The sequence below is a fragment of the Pseudopodoces humilis genome, chromosome 8, assembly GCF_049639895.1.
Source record: "Pseudopodoces humilis isolate 2021_Gansu_Grassland_sample_001 chromosome 8, ASM4963989v1, whole genome shotgun sequence".
Taxonomy (NCBI): Eukaryota; Metazoa; Chordata; class Aves; order Passeriformes; family Paridae; genus Pseudopodoces; species Pseudopodoces humilis.
The window spans coordinates 23,031,828-23,051,476 of record NC_142207.1 but is presented as its reverse complement, the minus strand read 5'-3'; the positions used below and the strand labels follow the sequence as shown (position 1 = coordinate 23,051,476).

The 19,649-nt window shown below is 37.8% G+C and overlaps 1 protein-coding gene across 7 annotated transcripts in view; it reads left to right on the top strand.

The window, feature by feature from the left end:
- ZNF385B (zinc finger protein 385B) overlaps nt 1–18,976 on the top strand; it is a 152,670-nt gene extending 133,694 nt beyond the window's left edge. For all 7 annotated transcript variants that reach the window (XM_014249208.2, XM_014249206.2, XM_088059138.1 and 4 more), the window contains 4 exons: nt 13,291–13,521; nt 14,556–14,734; nt 15,824–15,925; nt 17,564–18,976. In XM_014249208.2, coding sequence (XP_014104683.1) covers nt 13,291–13,521; nt 14,556–14,734; nt 15,824–15,925; nt 17,564–17,782 — 731 coding nt within the window. In that variant the 3' untranslated portion in view covers nt 17,783–18,976. The remainder of the gene's footprint in view (nt 1–13,290; nt 13,522–14,555; nt 14,735–15,823; nt 15,926–17,563) is intronic.
- The last annotated feature ends 673 nt before the right edge of the window (nt 18,977–19,649 follow it).

Genomic DNA, 19,649 nt, shown 5'->3' with positions numbered 1-19,649 from the left:
ACTACTCGAGTCAAAATCGTATTTCAGATTATAAAAGATAATCTTTTTTTGGCCTTTGATCATTTGCTGTATGCTCTATTGGCCTCGTGCCTGTTTGTGAAATGATAGGTATGGGCATTTCAAGTTCAGTCTTCATTGCAGTAAGAGCAGAAGACGCTGCTCCTTGGGAATTAGTAGGTAGAGATAAACCCTTTGGATGCTCTATGGAACCCCATTTTGTTCAGCTGGTAGAGGAACAGAGAACGTTAAACACCTAACTAGGCCAACTGCTAGAACCTCTTTCAAATCCTGACCCTTTGTACTACTGCTTTGCTCTGGGGCGCTGTCTCAGGACAGCTCAACAGGCAGTGCACAGGTTCACAGTGATGACGTTCCAGCGTATGAGCATGGGCTGATCTGCTGTGAATGGCAAGAACAGTGGAAAAGGGCTGTGACTGCCAAGCTTTTTGCCAGCTTCTTGATCCTAAGTGGGTCCTGTAGGAGTTATTCCAGTCTCTACAGCTGCATAACTCAAAATAGCTGGAGGTTATTCTGAGGAACATTGTCATGCCGGAGTGTGGCGCAGTGTCTGATGCTGAGTGAACTAGATCACATTTGGAAAGTGACCTGGACCTGTTGATGGACCTAATAAATTATTTGATGTTGTGTAGAAATACAGTAATTAGTTGTCCTGTTAGACAGGATTGGCAACTCCAAGCTTTATCAGACTTAGAAAAGTTGACTTTGTGGTCTTGTCTGTGGGTTTTAGTTCGTCAAGGGCTATCTGTGGATGCTTTCGCAATGAAATTGACTGGTTTTTTCTTTTATTCCTAAAGTAGCATGCAACATGTTGAATCACATTTACTCAGGAAGCTTATGATGGTCTGGGTTTCTCCCATGTCCCTATTGCCAGTGCTGTGTATTCATCAACTACCAGTGAGGTGAAATGTCCCAGTGGAGGGCTCAGTTTCTATTTCACAAATCCACTATCAGAATGCTCCCTTACTCATCTTGCTCTCATTGCTTGTTTTAAAAATCTTTCTGACAGTGCTTAAATTCTAAACTTTTACATATGCAACTCTACTTGGACTAATGCAAAAAAATGCTACCGGATCTCTTAGCAAAATCCTTTTCACCTTAGCATTTGTTTCCATTCATCGCCTTGTTTTCCACACATTTTAAAGGAATGGCTTGTTTATATAGCTAAAATAAACTGTTCCTTATATGGTCCTTCAGAAGTAGCAAGGAGCCAGAGACATACAACCTTCCCAGCTGAACTGTGGTGTATCTGTCCTGGAAAATTCGAGGTTATTTGTCACACAGATAATCATTATAAGAACCTCAAAACTACAGTGTTTCTAATTATTCTTCAGTCTCATAATTTTGTGTAACGTACCAAAGTCCTCTAGACCTCCAAAAAGGTTGTGACAAAGTTGAATTTTGAGGGTGGGGCAGGGGTAGGGAGAGGCTCCGAGAGAGGAACAGGACAAAGATGTGTTGGGCTTGGTGCCCCCCAGTGTCATTGTGCCCTATTTAGAGGTTCTGCATTATACCCTTCAAACATGCTTGTGCTTATGTCTGGCCTCCTTCAAAAGCTACTGATGAGCCTCATCAGTTCTTCACATTTATGCTGACATAAAGAGTTCTGCTGAAGCTATACTCTATAAAATAACCATGCATCTGTGTTTATGTGGATTCAGATAGTGCCTGCTAAGCACAGGCATATTTCTGTTAGATAAAGGTATTAGTTTACAGTCAACTAAGTAGTAAATTCAATCTGATTCAGCCACCAAGGTGAGTCATTTCAAGGGCATTTTTCCATTACATTCTTTGTGGATGGTAAGCTTTGTTCCTTTTTGATTCAGTGTTCCACAGCCATATGGAGACCTTTCTATATTGCCATCTGTTGAAACTCTCCCCCAAAAACAGAGGTAAAGGCACAGTATAGAATTTTCTGCTTGACCACAGTGCATTTACAATTGAAAATATAAAATATGAGTAATAAATGCTTATAAATTCATCACAGTTACCCTGTTGCAAGTACCATATGTATACTTACTTCCATGGCACATGCAATGACTGATTTAATAGTAAATGGCTTCTGGGCATCTTTTGGCAGGTAATTTCAGCAGCTCTTTCAGGAAGTTGCTGCTTGGTTTATGCTCTTAGGATGAAAGGTGAGCCAAAAGAAAAATTAGCAAGTCAAAGTCTGATAACAGGAAATCGTAATAACTTGGGATCTTGAAACACTTTCTTCCCGGCCAGCCTTACTGTTCATACTTTTCAAGAGTGGATATTCAAATCTCATCTTCCTATGTATGTCTAAATCTGAATGGAAAACCAGTCATACTGTGCATTTTGCTGTTGATAAGCTCCTGGGAGCTCCTGGAAATCTTTGGTCTGTCTATAATGCTAGCAGGTTTCAAATTCTGCACCTCTACTGAAAACTGTTTATAGGTGCCATTAACTAAAAAACAAGCTCTGCAGCTGACACACGTACTTTGATGAGTTGCCGCAATTCTTGATCGAACTGGGAAAGGCCAAACTTGTCTTTCTCCAGTTATTATAGCAATCAGAAATACATGAAACCTTCTTTTGAAGGAATGGTAAGGTTTTTCTTTTCCTGCAGTAAAATCAGCATAACCTTGTGATCAAAAATATATTGTAAGGTGAAATAAGACTATTTTGGGTGTTCTGCTCTGTGTCTGAGCACTCATGAGCATCACTAAAACTGTATACCTCTAGTATTTCTACTTACTCAAGTTCTAAAAATGTGAATTTCATGGCATTTTTTTTTACTAGTGTTCTTAAAAATGATACAAAGCTTTTCTTTCTTCAAAAAGTAGAGATAGGCATTTGGCCCAGCAAAACTGACTCTGCTACTAGTGCTGGATGATGGCAATAGAGCCAGGGATGCTATCAGCTATGGGGTTTTTTTAGTTAGATGAATGTGGTCATTTAAAGAATCCTTTCATATACATTGAATCTTTCAGCACCTCTATCATACTGTGAAATCAGGCATCTGTTTTTCTTGTTTGTTCTGTTAATGATTGAATATAGAATTGCCTATTGAATATCCCAGGAGAATTTTTTTAATAGGATGATGGTGATGATGGAATGATAGTGAGTATGAAATAACAAAATAACTTGCTAAAAAGACACCTGCTGGTTCTGTTGGGTTTTTTAGCAACCCTGGGAGGAATAATTTCAATTGTATTTAATTTTAATTTAATTGTAATATTAATTTAATTTCACAACACTTAGTGAAGCAACATGTTCCTAAGGAAATAAGGCAGTTCTTCTGATACCAGATATGTATTTTTGACTAGTATCAGAGAATAAATAACAGGATTCCGGTGATTATTCATACAATTGGTAGTTGAATACAGTTTTCTCTGTGTTCAGTTGCGATAAGTTAAAGGCTGTGTTGAAGCTGCAAAATTTGTTTTCTCCTTTTCTCTGAGCCCTTGAATGAATTTAGCGTCCAAATATAAAATAATGGGTTAGTACCAATGGTGCTTCAGTGGTGAAGGGGGAAATATACTTCATTTCCTATAGTAGAAAAATTATTTATACAAACAGTAGGCTATTCATTATTTCCTTATTACTTGTTTTCAAGGCGAGTGAAAATATTTTAATGTTGGTTAGACAAGTTATATCTGAAATGCAACTTATTTGTCAAATCTTGAGGACATGACTGACTACTCACAGTGCTCAGACAAACCAGCTACAGAGGTGGGTGAGAATGCACAATTATAGATGTCATTTAACTGAAATAAAGACGAATGTTCCATAGCTGACTTTAACTGCAGTTCTGCCTGGTCAAGTACCAAGTGAGTAGTTCAGACACAGGTCCATGAGAATTTACTTGCAGAGTGTGTCAGTTCTCCTTGATTCTTTTATTTAGACGCCCATAAATTTCATATTAAGTTCCAAAGCACTTCAGCATCTGAGCATAAAGCTTTAAGATTTTGTTTTGCACAAGCAGTAAGCGAAATATATTTCTAGTAATATATTTCAGATTCATAAATGATGGAGTCATCATGTTATTTTTACAGATGAGATAATGAGCTGAGACTAAGCAGAAGTGAAGGATCTTTGGGCAAAATACTGTATGTTTGTTATAATCTTTGAAAGTTATTTTTCTAAGCATTCCTGCATTATTGAAAAGTTTAAAAGATAGTACAATACTATAGCAAGTTTGCATTCCAGGACATCAGAAATAGATGTAGCAGACTTTGGAATGGGAATATAAAATATTTTCAAAATAATAGATGTGTAATGTCAGAAAGAAGTTTATATCTAGCAGAAAAAATATTTGCTTTCACCCAGAGGAGAGCCATATTTTGTAATAGCAAATCTTATACTGTATTTCAAGCTTTGCTTACACTGTATTAAAATTTTCCAACTCACAAATTTTCCCATTCCAAGCCAAACAGTCTGGCATAGCTCAGAAAAGATGAAACTAAATATGCCTGGTTATTAAAGCAAGACTGAGCTTTTAGATGATCTCACTTTATGGATACTCTTTAAATTAGTATTCATACTTGCTAGCTGTGGTTTAGATCCACCTTGTTTTTGTTACCAGCACTGTAGTGCTACTGATATTGCTGAGTTTTATGAACAAATTTCTAGTGATAGTTTTCCCAACCTGTCAACATGTCACTGAGAAATTAGATGTTGGCATTGTACACTAGGAAATTGCTCTGTATTGGTGTTTGTAGACAAATTTATTTTCTCCAGAAGTAACATGCTGCATTTGCCACAGTAACTTTGTTGACCCTATTAGGTCTAAAATCTAGAGGAGCAGAAAGCTGAAAATTGTAATAATCTTTTTTCAAATTAGAAAAAGAGAAGTCTGATACAACGTGCTTTCTGTACAATGTTATTAAAGATCAGCAGGTGATGTGAAGATGCAACACAAATGGCCTTGAGTGTTCAAAGTTTGTTTTCTCCAGACATACTACATACACTCCTGCATTTTGGCTAACAGTACAAAATCAACCCTTTTTATTCCTCTAGCTTTTGCACTGAGAAATTGCATTGTGTTGAAGTATTAAATTCTTATTTAATGTGGTTTTTGAAATGTGAATGCCCATTGGTTATACATAACAATTTTGCAGTTATTTTGCTATATATTCTATACATATGTGTCAACATATCTTTTTTTTTCTTCCCCTGCTGGTGAGTGCATACAGATTTTTCTTGATCTTGTCTTGTAAAACAGACACTAGCCAGCCAACCTAAATCAATTCCCGAAGAATCTCCAAATGTGTAAGTAATTGATTAAAAATCATAGGCAATACGGCAGGATCACCTCTGACAACCCAATAACTGAAGCAGCAGGAACATGCAGTTCTGGAAGATGTGCAAATAGGTACAGGGATAGATTTTGCAAGGCAAGGTTTTACACTTGCAGAACTACATGTACTTCCTAATACTTTCTAATTCTCATCAGTCGACTTTCATGAAAATTAAACCAACTGAAATTGCAAAAGCAAAGCTTTTTTAACATTACATCTTTACTCTGATCAGCACAAATATTTTCATACTCTGAAGAAAATCCAGGTTCCCTTGTAAGAGCTTTTGGTACGCTAAATCAGAAATAAAATATCTAAGAAATTGTCAGCATCACTGCTGTAACATAGCCATGAAAGCAATACTTCTGAAGTGAAAAAAGATACTGGGGTTCAGCCTGTTGGAGAGTAGGGATGCAGTTAATCAAATAATCATAGCTACCAAGTTCACCTAATATTGCACAGCCATCCTGACATTCCCTGATGTAGCTTCATTATCTTGAGAAAATATGTTGCGGCATATTTGAGGGCACATTTGTGTTTGAGAGGAAAAGCTTCATATTTATAGCTTCCATTTTTTTCTCATCTTTGTATAGAGACAAAATTCAGAATGTGTCAAACAAATTTATTTAATTATATGAAATTTAGCTCTTTTTCATACATGCCTGAAGTACAAGAAAAAACATTTTACAAAAACTAAAAGTAACCAAAGGGTTAATAGCACACTGTGCTGTCTAATTTGCATGTAGGTTTGCAGTGGAATTTTTCTAGAACAGAGCCCTACGGGTTTTTCAGCCTCATTTCTCAGTAGACTGCACAACTGGTGAGAAAGTAGGTATTTTGTCTGACAGCCATTAGAACCTCATTATCCAGCAAATGTGCAGATAGAACAAAAAATATTTTGAAATACCTTATCAAGGTTTGCTAACTCCATCTTAATGAGTGTGAAGAAGTAATCTAATGTTCTTTGTTGTTTATTTTGTTGGAGGGTTTTGTGAGTGATGCTGAGATGCAGGACAGAATACTTACGCATCTGTAAAGGCTGTGACCGCTGGCAGCCTAACCACTGTCCTGCTATTGTCTTTATGGCATATATTACTCAAAGTGTTCATCTTTTCCATCATACAAACAATTAATTGTGTGTGTGTGTGCTTTATTCTTCTATAGCACTGTGAGCCAGAAGAAAATGCTTTCTACGAAGAACAGTGTTTTGCTTTTCTTACTGGAGCTATTGTCTGACTTTCTATTCAGTAACTTTTCTGCTAATACACTGAAAGAGGCCCTTCTTTTCATGCTGGTAATTCAGTCACTGATGACCTCCTCCCTTCAAATTTTATTTCAGTCCAAGGAGATGTCCAGGAGCTCTCGTTTCCATATAATTATTTATGGGTGTTCTCATTCTATCCCCAGGCCTGTGTTCCAGGGTAGATCCCAAGATATGGTTAGGCAGTCCTACAAGTACAGTGTGACTAAATCAGTTTTTCCCGTCTTGATTTTATTTTGTTGTAGTTTCTTAACATCTTCCTTAATTACATCTACTTTAATAGTTTTTGTTTTTAATTGCTGCAAATTTTGTTACAATATTTCTGTGGTACCGATTTTTTGTCTCTCCAGATTTATATCCTTCACTTTCAAAGCTCTCAGTACCTTTTTATGTCTTTTGTACTACACTTTCAAATGCTGTCTTGCACCTACCACACACAGCCATTCAAATCAACTTCTGATACAGCTTCCTGTTTTGCCTGGACCTGTTTGTGAGGAGTTCCCTGCAATCAGCTGCAAAACTTGTTTCTTTTATTCTCACCTTTAAAAATTTTTCTTTTGCTGTGATGGACTGAAAAGCAGAAAAACGCTTGTGAGAATTTTGACTGCCACAGTGGTACCTGTGTCAGTGACTGGTTGTTGTGTCTGTCTGTGGTTCATACGTGTCTGCAGTGGTCATCTCTGCTCTTAAACTGATCATTTGGGGAGAACTTATGTGTGCAGAAAGCTTAGAACAGAGAGGTCAACTGGTCACTATTGAGTAGTTATTCAGGTAACTCACATATCTTCAGCACTGTCAGTGGGCATGTTCTGTAAAGTGTGGGAAAAAAATGTAAAGAAATTTGTCACATTTCACATGTGCCAAGCATTTAACATGTCATATTTAAACTTAGAATTTTATATTTCAACAGACAAATTTTTACTTTGTGTTTATGGATGCTAGCTTAGCTTTACTGATAAGCTTTTCAGCAAAATTTCTTGGATTGTTTACTAGTGTAATTAATACAACTGGTTTTACCTTTTCTATACAGTTGTTTAGGGAAAGAATGTTTAATTCTCTGACAGTCTCATGGATTTCCTTCTCCCATTCTGTAATCACTGTACACTTCCAAGGTTGTTTAATGCAGCCCAATATTCACAGGCATATATGGAGCTGTTGAAATTACAGGGCAAACCTGATAATCTGTTTCGCTCAGTACAGCTTTACCAGCATGGGAGATATGTTTGCTTTCCCTCAAACTCTCTCTTAGTCTCCAAACTCAACACTTCAAACTAATAGCAGCTCCCTGTAGCACAACTTGCAAGAACTCAAGGCCATCACAAGCCAATATTGGCACCACAATTTCAGTATCCCAAAAATAACATATTAACATTTACTTTCAGAAATCACTTTTGATTTTAGTTACCATAGGAAGTGACATAGTTAGAAATCAGTTGAAAATGATCAGGCTCAGCAAGCAGTCCTTTTTTTAAAAGGCTGTTCTTTCAGCACTGATGTGATACTGTAAGGCACCACCATAAACAAGGCTGATTGGACCAAATGCTTTGGCCCTAACTGTGCATCACTTGTGCTCAGGGGTTGTATGGCCCTTATAACCATGCAGTGACTGAGTTACACAGTATTTTCCTAACACAGAAAAAAAATTATGTGACTGGTTTAGGCTGGAAATTGCACTGGAAATTGCATGGGTCTTTCCTCCATGTTTTTCAAGAAGAAAAGAAGCATAAGTTTTTACTGTTTTCTTACCTTTACAATAGAGAATAATAAACATTTTACTGCCAAAAGTAATTTTTCTATTATGCTCTCTTCTAACTTGGCAATGTGCACTATTGTGCAAGCAAGTAAAAGAAATATAAAAACAGATTTCTATACTTAGGATGGCAAATGGGTGAATCTCACACAAGAGCTTCAGTGCAGGGTTGTAGAGCAGCAGTAGCCACTTTGCAGTGTCTGTGCTGCCCTTTTGCTGTAAGCACTTTGTGTACAGCTGCTGTTTGGAGCTGGGGAATGCAGTGAAGGACCTGGCACAAGGGAAGGTGTGAAGCTGAAGCTGGGCAGTGGGTGGTTGTAAGGAGCCAGCCCCATCATAGTGCTGGACAGCTGTTCTCAGCCCCAGGATCCTTCCCTCTCCCTGTGCTCAGCTTTCAGCACAGCTTGTGTGCAGTAGTCCCAGTTTCTGGTGGAGAAGCAGGCAAGTGCAAAGGTGTACTTTTTATTACATGCAGTCACATACAAAATATGTATTGTCAGCAATTGAAACATTGTTCTGTTATCGTCACAGCAAGAGCAAATTTGTTTATTTATTACATACAGCAAAATTTATGTGACAGTTTTGTGAGGGTTAGTAGGATCATAGCAGAACTTCATATCTGAAACCTTTTAGCACAAGTATTGGAAAGGGTTCTTGCAAGTGTATCACATATCATTTGTACCTTGCATATTTTAATTCTAACTGCTATTTGAACAAGCTGTTGTGAAACAGAACTTTATTGTAAAGATGTTTTATGTATCATCAGTGATTAAAACTGGGCAGATAGGCATGTTGAGGGGTGTAATAAAAATTTAGCACTATTTTAAACAATATTTACAATTCTTAGCAATATTTTTAAAATTTTAATAACAAAAAATGGCAATAAACATTTTTGGTACTGAAAAACTATCAGATTTCTAGATCTATATATGAGTTTTGAATTCACATTGTTTTTATTTTTATCAAGATGTAAATTCTGAATTAAGCATCTGAATATTAAGTTACTATTTTTTTGTTGTTGAAAATAGCATGTATGATTTCATCATAAAGTCCAAATTAAAATTTCTCTCTAATGCACTAAAGCATCACTGCCTCAAAAAAAAAAAAATGTCCTTATTGTGTAGGACCTATTGTCTATGCCGCAGCAACTGTAGTGAGAGTGGCATGACCTGCAAAGGTCAGTGAGCCACTGCAGCTTCAGAACTGAGGCAGTAGAACCTGTAAGTTTGAACCTGTCCTGTTGCCCTGCAGTGTCCTGACTTTGGTACTCAAATTAGGCAGTAGTGATCAGGTAAATAAGTTCTGAATTTTAACATGGCGCTGACACAAGCATGAGTCAAACAAGAAGAAATATGTGAAAACAACTTCAAAGAAGAATTAAAACAATGTAATGGGTGAGAAAAGCATTGATATTACCAAGCCCAAAGCAGTACTTAATTAGCTTGTTTTAGTTATTTTCCCTAGGCTCTACTTCAAAATAAATTCAGGCTTCAGTAAGAACCTGAATCATCAATTTACTTTTCTGGAATTAAAGGCAGAGATGAAATATGGCTTTTCTGCATGGAAAAATGAATATAGATATAGGAAAACAGTACAGATTAGATTTTAAATTAATTTCTTGCACATGAGTTTTGGTGTGAGCATTTCAACTTGACCCTGATGCAGATTGAATCATAGCTACTGCCTTCAGGGAGTAGGCTAGTAGCACCTGGGTCTCATGCTTCCAGCTGTGCTGTGCTAAACTGTGCAGCAGAAGCTGATGTGTCCATGGTCCAGGCAGGATGGACTCACCCCTGCACTTGTTTGGGCTCTGCCTGGCTCTACTGGTACCAACCCAGGTGGAGCTCAGAGCAAATCTGAGCCTATTCTCAATAATACCTTCAGAAATAGCAAGAGGACTATAATCCTACAGCTGCATCTCACAATTCACATGTATTTCATGAGGTGATGACAGTTTTGAAGTATGGGTATGCATACAGCCATTAACAGTTACATTTTTGATTTCTGTGTGCAGATATTGTTAGCTCTGTGCTATAAGTGCAAATAAAAGAGTAATCGTCTTTGTCCTTTGTATATACATGCAATTTGCATTTCCTGTGCTTTGCACTGTTGAATAGTTGGCATTTCTTCTCAAACATAAAACTGTAAGTAATGGTGTTTTGAATTCTGTGGATTGAAACAATAAGCTGTTATCAAAAGACCATTTGGAGAAGTACAATTTTCTGATTTTAGAAGCCAGGAAAATGCAGTTCTGGCCCCACTGCAGTGACAAATACGCACTTAGCTCCATGTACTTTCTGTGGGAGTCAAACTGTATAATAACCTTACAATTATGATCTTTGAAGATGTTCTGCATTAAACATTTAGAATGGTGGAAGGAAACATTAATTCACGGAGGGGCGTATGTCTCTCCTTATACATCCGCATCGATGAAGAGCTTATTTGTGTCAGGAAGCTTTCCAAATGATGGAATTATTATGTGAACAGAGGTTCTTTCCAAAAGCTGCGATACTGGCAGAATTGAGCCCAGCTGCATGCTGGTATCTTCTCTCTAGTTTTGTAGAAGTTTTCTTGTTGTGTTACATGTTGTATACTCTAGAACTGTTGGAATATGAATAGTGAAAACACCCTAAATCTGGGGAATGTTATAAAAATCAACATACTACATCAGCTGTTGGCCAGCTAAGTGAGGAGAAGTGGGAAATGAAATCTGTAATTTTTTCAATCATCTGTTAATTTCAGTGTTGGAAAACCATTGTACTGTGATGGTAATTGGTGGCCCAATTGTAAATGTTAATGTAAAATGGATCTTCTTCCATATCTTGGGATCTTACTCTGCAGACACTTGATGACAAAACAAATAAAATCTGATCCCTCTTGTTGGGATCAGTGAGATCAGTGCAGGCAGGGGCTGTGGGCAGGAGGGTAATCACTGTGCTTGTGACACAGGGGTGATGATTTCTGTCTCGAGGAGGTGTTTCAAAAGCACCAAATATTTATGCTTACATTAAACAATACATGGGGGACAACTTAAAAACACCCCAAAGCCAAACTAGAGGTATAGTTGATATTGGTTAACATACAGCTTGCAGTTCTATAGGTGTATTTTTCCTTTAAGGCCTGAAATGCAAAATACTGTGGAACCTTCCTTTATTCCACTCTGGCTGACATATATCCTGGTGTTAGACCTTTTGCAGTTTGGCATAATATTGCATAGAACAAAAAAAACCAACAACAATTTAATTTTTCAGTAATGTAAATTTGCAAATGACAGCTGTTCAGTGTGTTTCATTTGTAGATGTTAGCACCTCTGAGAATTTTCAGTATTGAAAACTCTTTAATTTAGAATGTTAGGAAATGCTATTTATTGAGACTGTATTTTATGAAGACTCATAAGTTATATAGAGTATTCTAGATTTTTGCAGATGTGATTTATTACTATGGAGACTTTAAAATTGAATAGCCTATGAAGTACAATTTAACATTAGTTTCTTTTGTCATACTTTGTCTATCAAAATACCTTCAGAATCTGGTTTTAACAATAATTTGGCCATAATAATAGTCTTTGTACTTGACTATTTTCAATGTTTAATACAGTTCACATTGTATAATTTCAAAGTATTTTTATAGATATTTTAAAAAATAATAGTTCTTTTATTAGAATTTTCTTTCTCCTGTTTTATAACAATCTAAAATTGATGTACTGCAATGCACTTCTGGGAAATACGCCAACAACTGTGGGGTTTAGTTTCAGGATGGCTATTCATAGTTCATACACACTTTCAAGTGTTTTGTTTGAGTGGGTACAATCCTGTTTTCAGAGTTCTTGGTAGCACACTCTTGGCCTGATACACAAAGGCATGTTAAGACAGTCTGGTAGTGGTAAACATGAAGTGCAAGGGTCCATATTAAAAAATTAATGCTCAAAATAGAGCCTAGTATTTCAAGTCAGTTCAACTCTATTTCAAATTTAGCCATGGGTTTCAAATGGGGAGGTTGCTCTTATGTAGATGTTGTACTTGTTTAGATGATGAAATTTGATTCCAGTTGTTCAGAGTGACAGTTACTTAGTCATTTCTCGTGTCTGTTTTGTCAGGGTTGCTCATACCAGCACCACTGCACTGCTCCCCTCCCATCCTGTGTTTGTTTTGAGCAGAGTTTGTTTTCCTGCTGGCAGCTAATATGGCTTGTGATCACAAGGCCTGCAGTTCAACAGCTTCAAATGCAATGAGCCCTTGAGGGGCAGCATGTAAGCAGGGAGTATTTGAATCCTGGCTCTGGCACAAAGTCCCTCTGTAGGCACAGATGGGACATTTTATCTCTTGCTTTGTGATCACCACCTGCAAAATGAAGTAATACCTGCCTACCTGTCTCATAGGAGCACAGATGATTGACTCATGCTTGTGAAGTGATAAAGGAATGCACAGAATGCACACAGAAGCCATCTGATCCACAAATATATGGGGAATCATTCAGGGAAAAAACTAAAAATATTAGCAACTGTGTTCATGTGTGGTGCCATAACTTCTAGAACTGTAATGAGGAATGTCAAGATGGTGCTGAAGCCTTTCAGTGTCCTCCGAGTGACTGAGAAACCTGAGCCCTTCCAAAGGCAAATGTATTGTTTTTGAAGAATATTATTTAATTCCCAGTACAAAACCTTGCTTCTTTCTGAGTGCTGTTCAATCCTTAACCCTGGCTTCCTTTGGGATTGCTTGGTCTCCTTTCAACTGGCCATGCCTGCAGCACAGCAGCAACAACAGCTGCCGTGAATTTGGTGAACTCTTTAGTAGTCACTGGTAACTTTAAAAACAGGAAAATCACCCTTTTTGTCAAATTACACACATTTCATGGCAGGACTTTTAGCAAGATTTCAAGTATACTGCTGTTTTATAAAATGAGATAAATTAGCCCCCTGTTGTGTTATGTTTACTAAACCCACAGGACTATTATTGTGCGTGTGGCATAAAACAAAAACATATGTATTTTGTTTCTTTTAGAAGATAAAGAAAAACCCAACAGTGCAGGTCAGCAGTCCAATACAGAAGTGGATCCTTTTCTTCCCAAACCTGGAGTGACACCTGCAGCACCTGCTTCGTCCTCCAAGAGCACAAACGGAGCTGCTAACACAGTTACTGAGTCAGAAGAGGAAAAAGCCAAAAAACTACTTTACTGTTCATTATGCAAAGTGGCTGTGAATTCCCTTTCCCAACTAGAAGCCCACAATACAGGTGAGTATCCATATGGTACAAGTCAGTTGTGTGTTAACATTTTTGTAGCACAGTGTAACTAGGTGGTACCACGCTTCACTGAAGTATCTTTTCGTTAAAATTTAAAATAGCAAGTTACAAAAACAGTCCTGTTAATGGCAGTCTTCTGCATGGTTTTTGATATTCTATTAAAGCACTCTCTATGTTTTTTTAACTGTCCTTCATGTACTCTCTAAATTTTTAGTTGACAAAATCCCTACATTTCATGGTAACTAATCAGATCCCTTCATACCTTCACACTGAGGATCACAGTATGATAATAGTGGTTTCTATAACACTTTTCTAAAACGTGAGTGTTCTCTCTCATATTTTGTCTCATTATCATTGGTATCTGCTATTTTGCTCATAAAACATACAGTCATTTATTTGTTATTTGATATTTTTTATAATTTTGGGGTGGGCTCATTAGGTTTCCTAGATGTCCTAGAATCTTCTGATTATTGAAGATTAGATATCCTCTTTTTTTGGGCCACAAGCAGCAATCCCTAGTGTACTCTGTGTATGGTTTGCTGGTGATGTAAAGCTTGTTAACAAGCTATTGAAGCTGGTTTTACAGCTGTAATCCATTCTTGAAATGGGCAAAGCAGCCGTTTCTTCCAAAGGATATTTATTGAAATATTACTGTTCCTAGGCAGGTTTTGAAGGATTGCTGTGGTTCCTGTCCCAGTCTTGGCTAATACCATTTTCTGCTATTCACTGGCTCTATGGAATTTGGCAAAAGAATAAGCAGCAAACATTTTGGCCATGCAGTCACACACTGCCCCCAGATAGTGAGGTCCAGCATGCCTGCTGTTCCCTTTTTTCACAAAGCCTTCTGGCTTGCCTTTAAATCAAGGATGCAGGAACTACACTGACCAAAACAAGAGTGATCATTAGTCCCAGTCTGTGGAGATTTCAACCATTCTGTCTTGAAGATAAATGTTACAAAGTCCCAAGGCTAAGGGAACGTTTTGTGCTGCTGATCATGAACTCTCCTGCATCTCTTTGCCCATTAGGCTCCAAGCACAAGACCATGGTTGAAGCTCGGAATGGTGCTGGTCCCATCAAGTCTTACCCTAGGCCTGGATCCCGAGTGAAGGTGCAGAATGGCAGTAAAGGCTCAGGACTGCAGAACAAGACGTTCCATTGTGAAATCTGTGATGTCCATGTTAATTCAGAAATTCAGCTTAAACAGGTAACTTGCTCATATCTGGAGCAGTTGGTTGAAGTTGCATTGCAGTGTTGTAGGTGCAGTGTAGGGCTGTGCGGAGATGTGTTGCTGAATCCTGAATGAACTTGGCATTTCTTTTCTGTCTTCCCACAACTATTTCTAAATATTTTGTCATAGGTCAAATTCACCTAATTATTTCAGTTGGGAAAAATAGGCTTGATAGTTGTAAAAGCAGAGGTGTCAGTATCAATGAATGAAATAGCAGATCTCATTTAAAAGTTTTCTGTGGTTCAAGATAGAGATTTGAACCTTGTTCCTCTAACGCTGAGAAATTCTGGGTCCTGAATTCATCTTTCGGTGCTGTTTTCAGTCTGCTGGAATAATGTTTAATGCTCTGTGAGAAGGAAAACATGACTCAAATCTATTGGTTTGGGACAATCACCAGTAGGGTAATACCATAGATATGTCTGAATTATGTTGGACAACATTATCATTAGCAGTGTAGCTGTTGTGTGCCTGTGGAGCTGTTCTCTGTCTGAGCCAATTAGCCCTGGGTTCAGAGCTGTGCCCATACAGATGCAGTGATTCTGATATCCAAATGGGAATCTCTGGATGGTGCTGTGCTGCGTGGATGTGTCCTCTTATTCCCTGTTTTTTCAGTTAGCTCTAAGATAATATTAAATTGCATGTGTAGACATATCCCTGGGTACTGGTTCTTCCTTCAGCTAATACTGAATTATTTATACAACTGAGCAGTATCAGCAAGATGGAAATTTACCTCTTACTTCTGAATATCCTTATGACCTAGTGATTACAGCTCTGTCTGGTTTAAAGCTTCTTAAGTGAAAAAAGGAAATACTAACCAAAATATCAATGATTTGCAGAGCCTGTCTTGAATTAAAAAATATGCTGTATTTGATTAGTTTCTGATTCTCTATTTGATATGCTCCAAATTGTTATGTTTAATTTAGCAAAACTCATCTTTGCTCTCTCTAAAGAACCCACTTTATCTTACAAACAGGGGCTTAGGCATACCCTGCTGATAAATCAATTTCAAACACAAAACTGAGAAATGTTTAAAGAGCTAATTAAATGTGAGGATATTTATTTCAGCACATTTCCAGCCGAAGGCATAAGGACAGAGTTGCAGGAAAGCCTATGAAACCTAAATATAGTCCTTACAACAAACTGCAGCGCAACCCAAGTATTTTAGCAGTAAGTATTTTTATTTCTCATCACTGTCTGTGTGAATTTGTGACCTTGGGGACACCCACTGCACAGAGACAGGAACATGACAGACCTGACGCTTCTGCAGCCTCTCTTTCCCTGCAGGCTGAGTCTGCACAGGAATCAGATTTGAAGATAGTTATGTAGTCTGTCTGCCCAGTCCAAGGCATGCAGACAGCACTGCAAGTATTATTTACTGCTAGAAAGAAGGGAATAATTAGTGAAATGGGGAATGAACCATGTGTCCCATGGAAAGGTATCAGCTCGGCTGGGTGAGGGCTCTTCTCCTTGAAGGCAGCAATGGCTATACGCTGTCTTTTTGCACACCTGACATAACTCTTAAGTCATGATGGATGCAGTCAGGGAAAAGAGCATAGGATGGTAAGATATAAAAATACCAGTGCTCATTCTCTGCATACCAGAATGCTGGGTGGATATATTAGTTGATGCAGAAGAGCCATCAGGTGTTTAGGAGAATTGCTGACCTGTATGTTCAGACCGTGTCTGTCACTGACTATCAAACAACTCTCCTGTCTCTGGTCCACTTGCCAATCCCTGCCATACCCACCTGCATTTCCAGGAATCCCCCAACTGGTCCTGCTGATCATCTGCAGCCAGAGTTCAGGTTGGCTTTAGCACAGCACAGTTTGTATGTTTATTTGCTCATGACACAGCCAGTATTTTGTTCATTAGAGAAAATGCCACCTATGGCACAAAAACATTTTACAGGTTGCAAAGAGACAGATGCAAATGTGTGTGAGCAAGAGAAACGATGTGAAAAGCCTGTAAATGCTAAAATATTGATATGTCTTTGTAATTGTATAGAGGCAAATGAAAAGGCTGCAGGCTTCCTCTGTCTCCCCACTCAATAGCTTCTGCCCATGCTAATCTTCTTCACTTACATAATACATCACTTTATCATCTATTGCATAAGGAGAGACCAGCAATTATAAAGGAAGAACATGAGTATTTTTGCTTCCATGATTGAATGATTGTAGTGCAAACCATTTTCAGTGAGAGATACCGATATGAGTGTATGTATTTCTGATTAGCTGTTTCACCGCGAGCACCAGCAATGCTTGTCGATCATAAACTGAATCATATATATATCTCAGAAAAAATTATTTCTGCTATCAATCGTAAATAATATTTCTACTTTGGAAAGAGCAGGTCTTCATTGGAAGGTGCAAAGCTGACTGGACTAATACCACCTTCCCATCTTGTCCACTCTACTTCTCTACAATTCATTTTTGCAAGTGGAAAATTTGACTTTTGATACTGAATCATTTTCAGTATGAAATCATCTTGATCATGGGGGTATTTTTAATATTTCATGCACAGTTCTAATTTATATAAAGTTACTCATTTGTAAACTATGCTTCCTTCTAAACATCAGTGGGATGGTCTCTAGACTCAAGAGATTTATTTATCTTTAAATGTAGCATTTGGTTGCTTTAATTGCCCTGGGGGTAAAAGGACAGTGCAGGTAACATTTCTAAGCAGCTGGTAGGAGGCTTCTGTGAGAAGCTATATTGTTCCCTGTGCCAGGGTTCACTTTTTCCCTCGTGTAAAAGTGGGTGTTGAGAGAACTGTATTTACTGTTTTTGTGCGTGTGTTTTATTCCAGGCAAAACTTGCATTCCAGAAGGACATGATTAAGCCGCTGGCACCTGCTTTCCTCTCATCTCCTCTTGCTGCAGCTGCAGCTGTATCATCAGCTCTGTCCCTCCCTCCCCGGCCCTCGGCATCCCTGTTCCAGGCACCAGCAATTCCGCCAGCTCTCCTCAGGCCAGCCCATGGGCCCATCCGGGCAACACCTGCCTCCATACTCTTTGCACCATACTAATTTATTGATGTGAAAAAGAGATAAATGTGGCCAGTACAAAGGGTAAAGGAAAGCAGGAAAGGGGTCGAAATTTAAAAACATTTCTCTTTTGCAATGCCATCCAGCGTGACACATCATCCAACTGCTTCATAGAATCCATCATTGACAGCACTGCGTTTTGGAGTCTAGACAACTCTGTCTTCTCTCCGTATCTATTTTTTTAATCAAAATAGTGTGGTTTGCTTAAAAATTAAATCGATCATAAAATTTATACTATTAAAGATTCATGCATCTATTAATTTTTTTCTTCATCTATTAATTTTTTTCTTTTCTTTTTTTTTCCGATTTGTATGATGCACCTTGGAATCAAGGAACATAAACTATTTTCCTGGCAGACTTGAAAACTAGGGTCTTCCTCACTCACACCTATGTAAATACTCCTCTGAAAAGCAACGGGGTATAATCTAATGTGGAAAAAAGGAAAAGGCAGATGAACCAAATGCTTGATTGCAGATAACATCTCAAAAAATAATTGCATCCATTCTTTTTGTGTGCTCTTGTTGACAGGGATTGCGTGCTGTCCTAGACCCCAGTACTGGTGTATCTTGTGTAGTACTACAGATGTACCATGTCTGATTTTAATATTTTAGTTTCTGTGCAAATGTTTGAAAGCAATGCAATGCTGAAGCTTTTAATTATTTCTTTTGTGTCATACTTTATTTAGAGAAATCAAAAATAGAAAGCCATATTAACATAGAGTTAAGATTACTGCTTGTTTCCTACTTTCATTTAACTTATTTTTGTTGTTTCTTCACTGGTGTTGTTAAGCAATGTTTAAAGAGAAAAAAAGCTTTTCAATTGCACATTGCCACAGCTCACATGCGTTGTTCAAGAAGACAATGGATCCATGTGTTTGTACGTAAATATCCTGTTTTCTTGATTTCTAACTAGTTTCCTTTGTAACAATGCTGCATAACATTGTGGCTCCCTAATGCAATAATGTACAGAACACAAAATATTTATAATTGACCATATTCTCTGTTTACTGAATATATTGCAGTAATGTCCCACCCATCTTCTTACCTCCCCAACCCTTTTATAAAGGTGAATCAATATGCAGCGCTCAGACTGGAGTCATTATGTGATAATGGGGACTACAGGTGGAAGAAAGGGGAAAAAAGAGAGAATTAACTTTTAGAGCATCTTTATCAGCAATCCATAATAGTAAGATGTCTGTGTATTTTTTTAAATGTACCTTTTCAATAAAATAATAAGAAAATTATACATGCTTATTGTGTTTTAATTGGTACAGGAGAAAAAAAGCCTGAAAGAAATTTAGCTAAAGGAGTCTTCCAGGAATAGACAAAGCATCAGAGTTGCAATAAAGTATAATTACAGAACCTGTGTTTGTTTCCCTCGTGTTTTAATGTCTTTTCCTCACTGTAGCCTGTAACAGCCTTTACTGGGGCTTTTTTGCAGCAAGACTGTAAACATCCACTACATCAGAGTTTTGGATGGAGATGCAGCAGAGACAGGTGGGTGATTATGTGGGTGTTTTACTGTACCACCAAAATGCTACACCATGGTCATACCATTGCTAATGGAGATTAAGGATTAGCTTTAAAACCAGCCTGGGCAGACTTGAGACTGGAAGTAGGTAACTAGGGAGTCAGGACTTGCTCTGAAGTATGAGCAAAGTATGCACTTGCTTGACTCAGAAGCAAGCTTTTGAAGGGAGGTGTGTGGGGAAGCTTGAAATTATCTTTTTTTTGCTGCTGAAAAGCTTGGTCTATTCTTTAAAAGCTTGCTCTTTGTTAATAAGAAGTGGAAAGTAAGGAGTACAAGAAAAAAGACTCAACTGTAAGGCTGTTAAGGTTAATACAAAGCC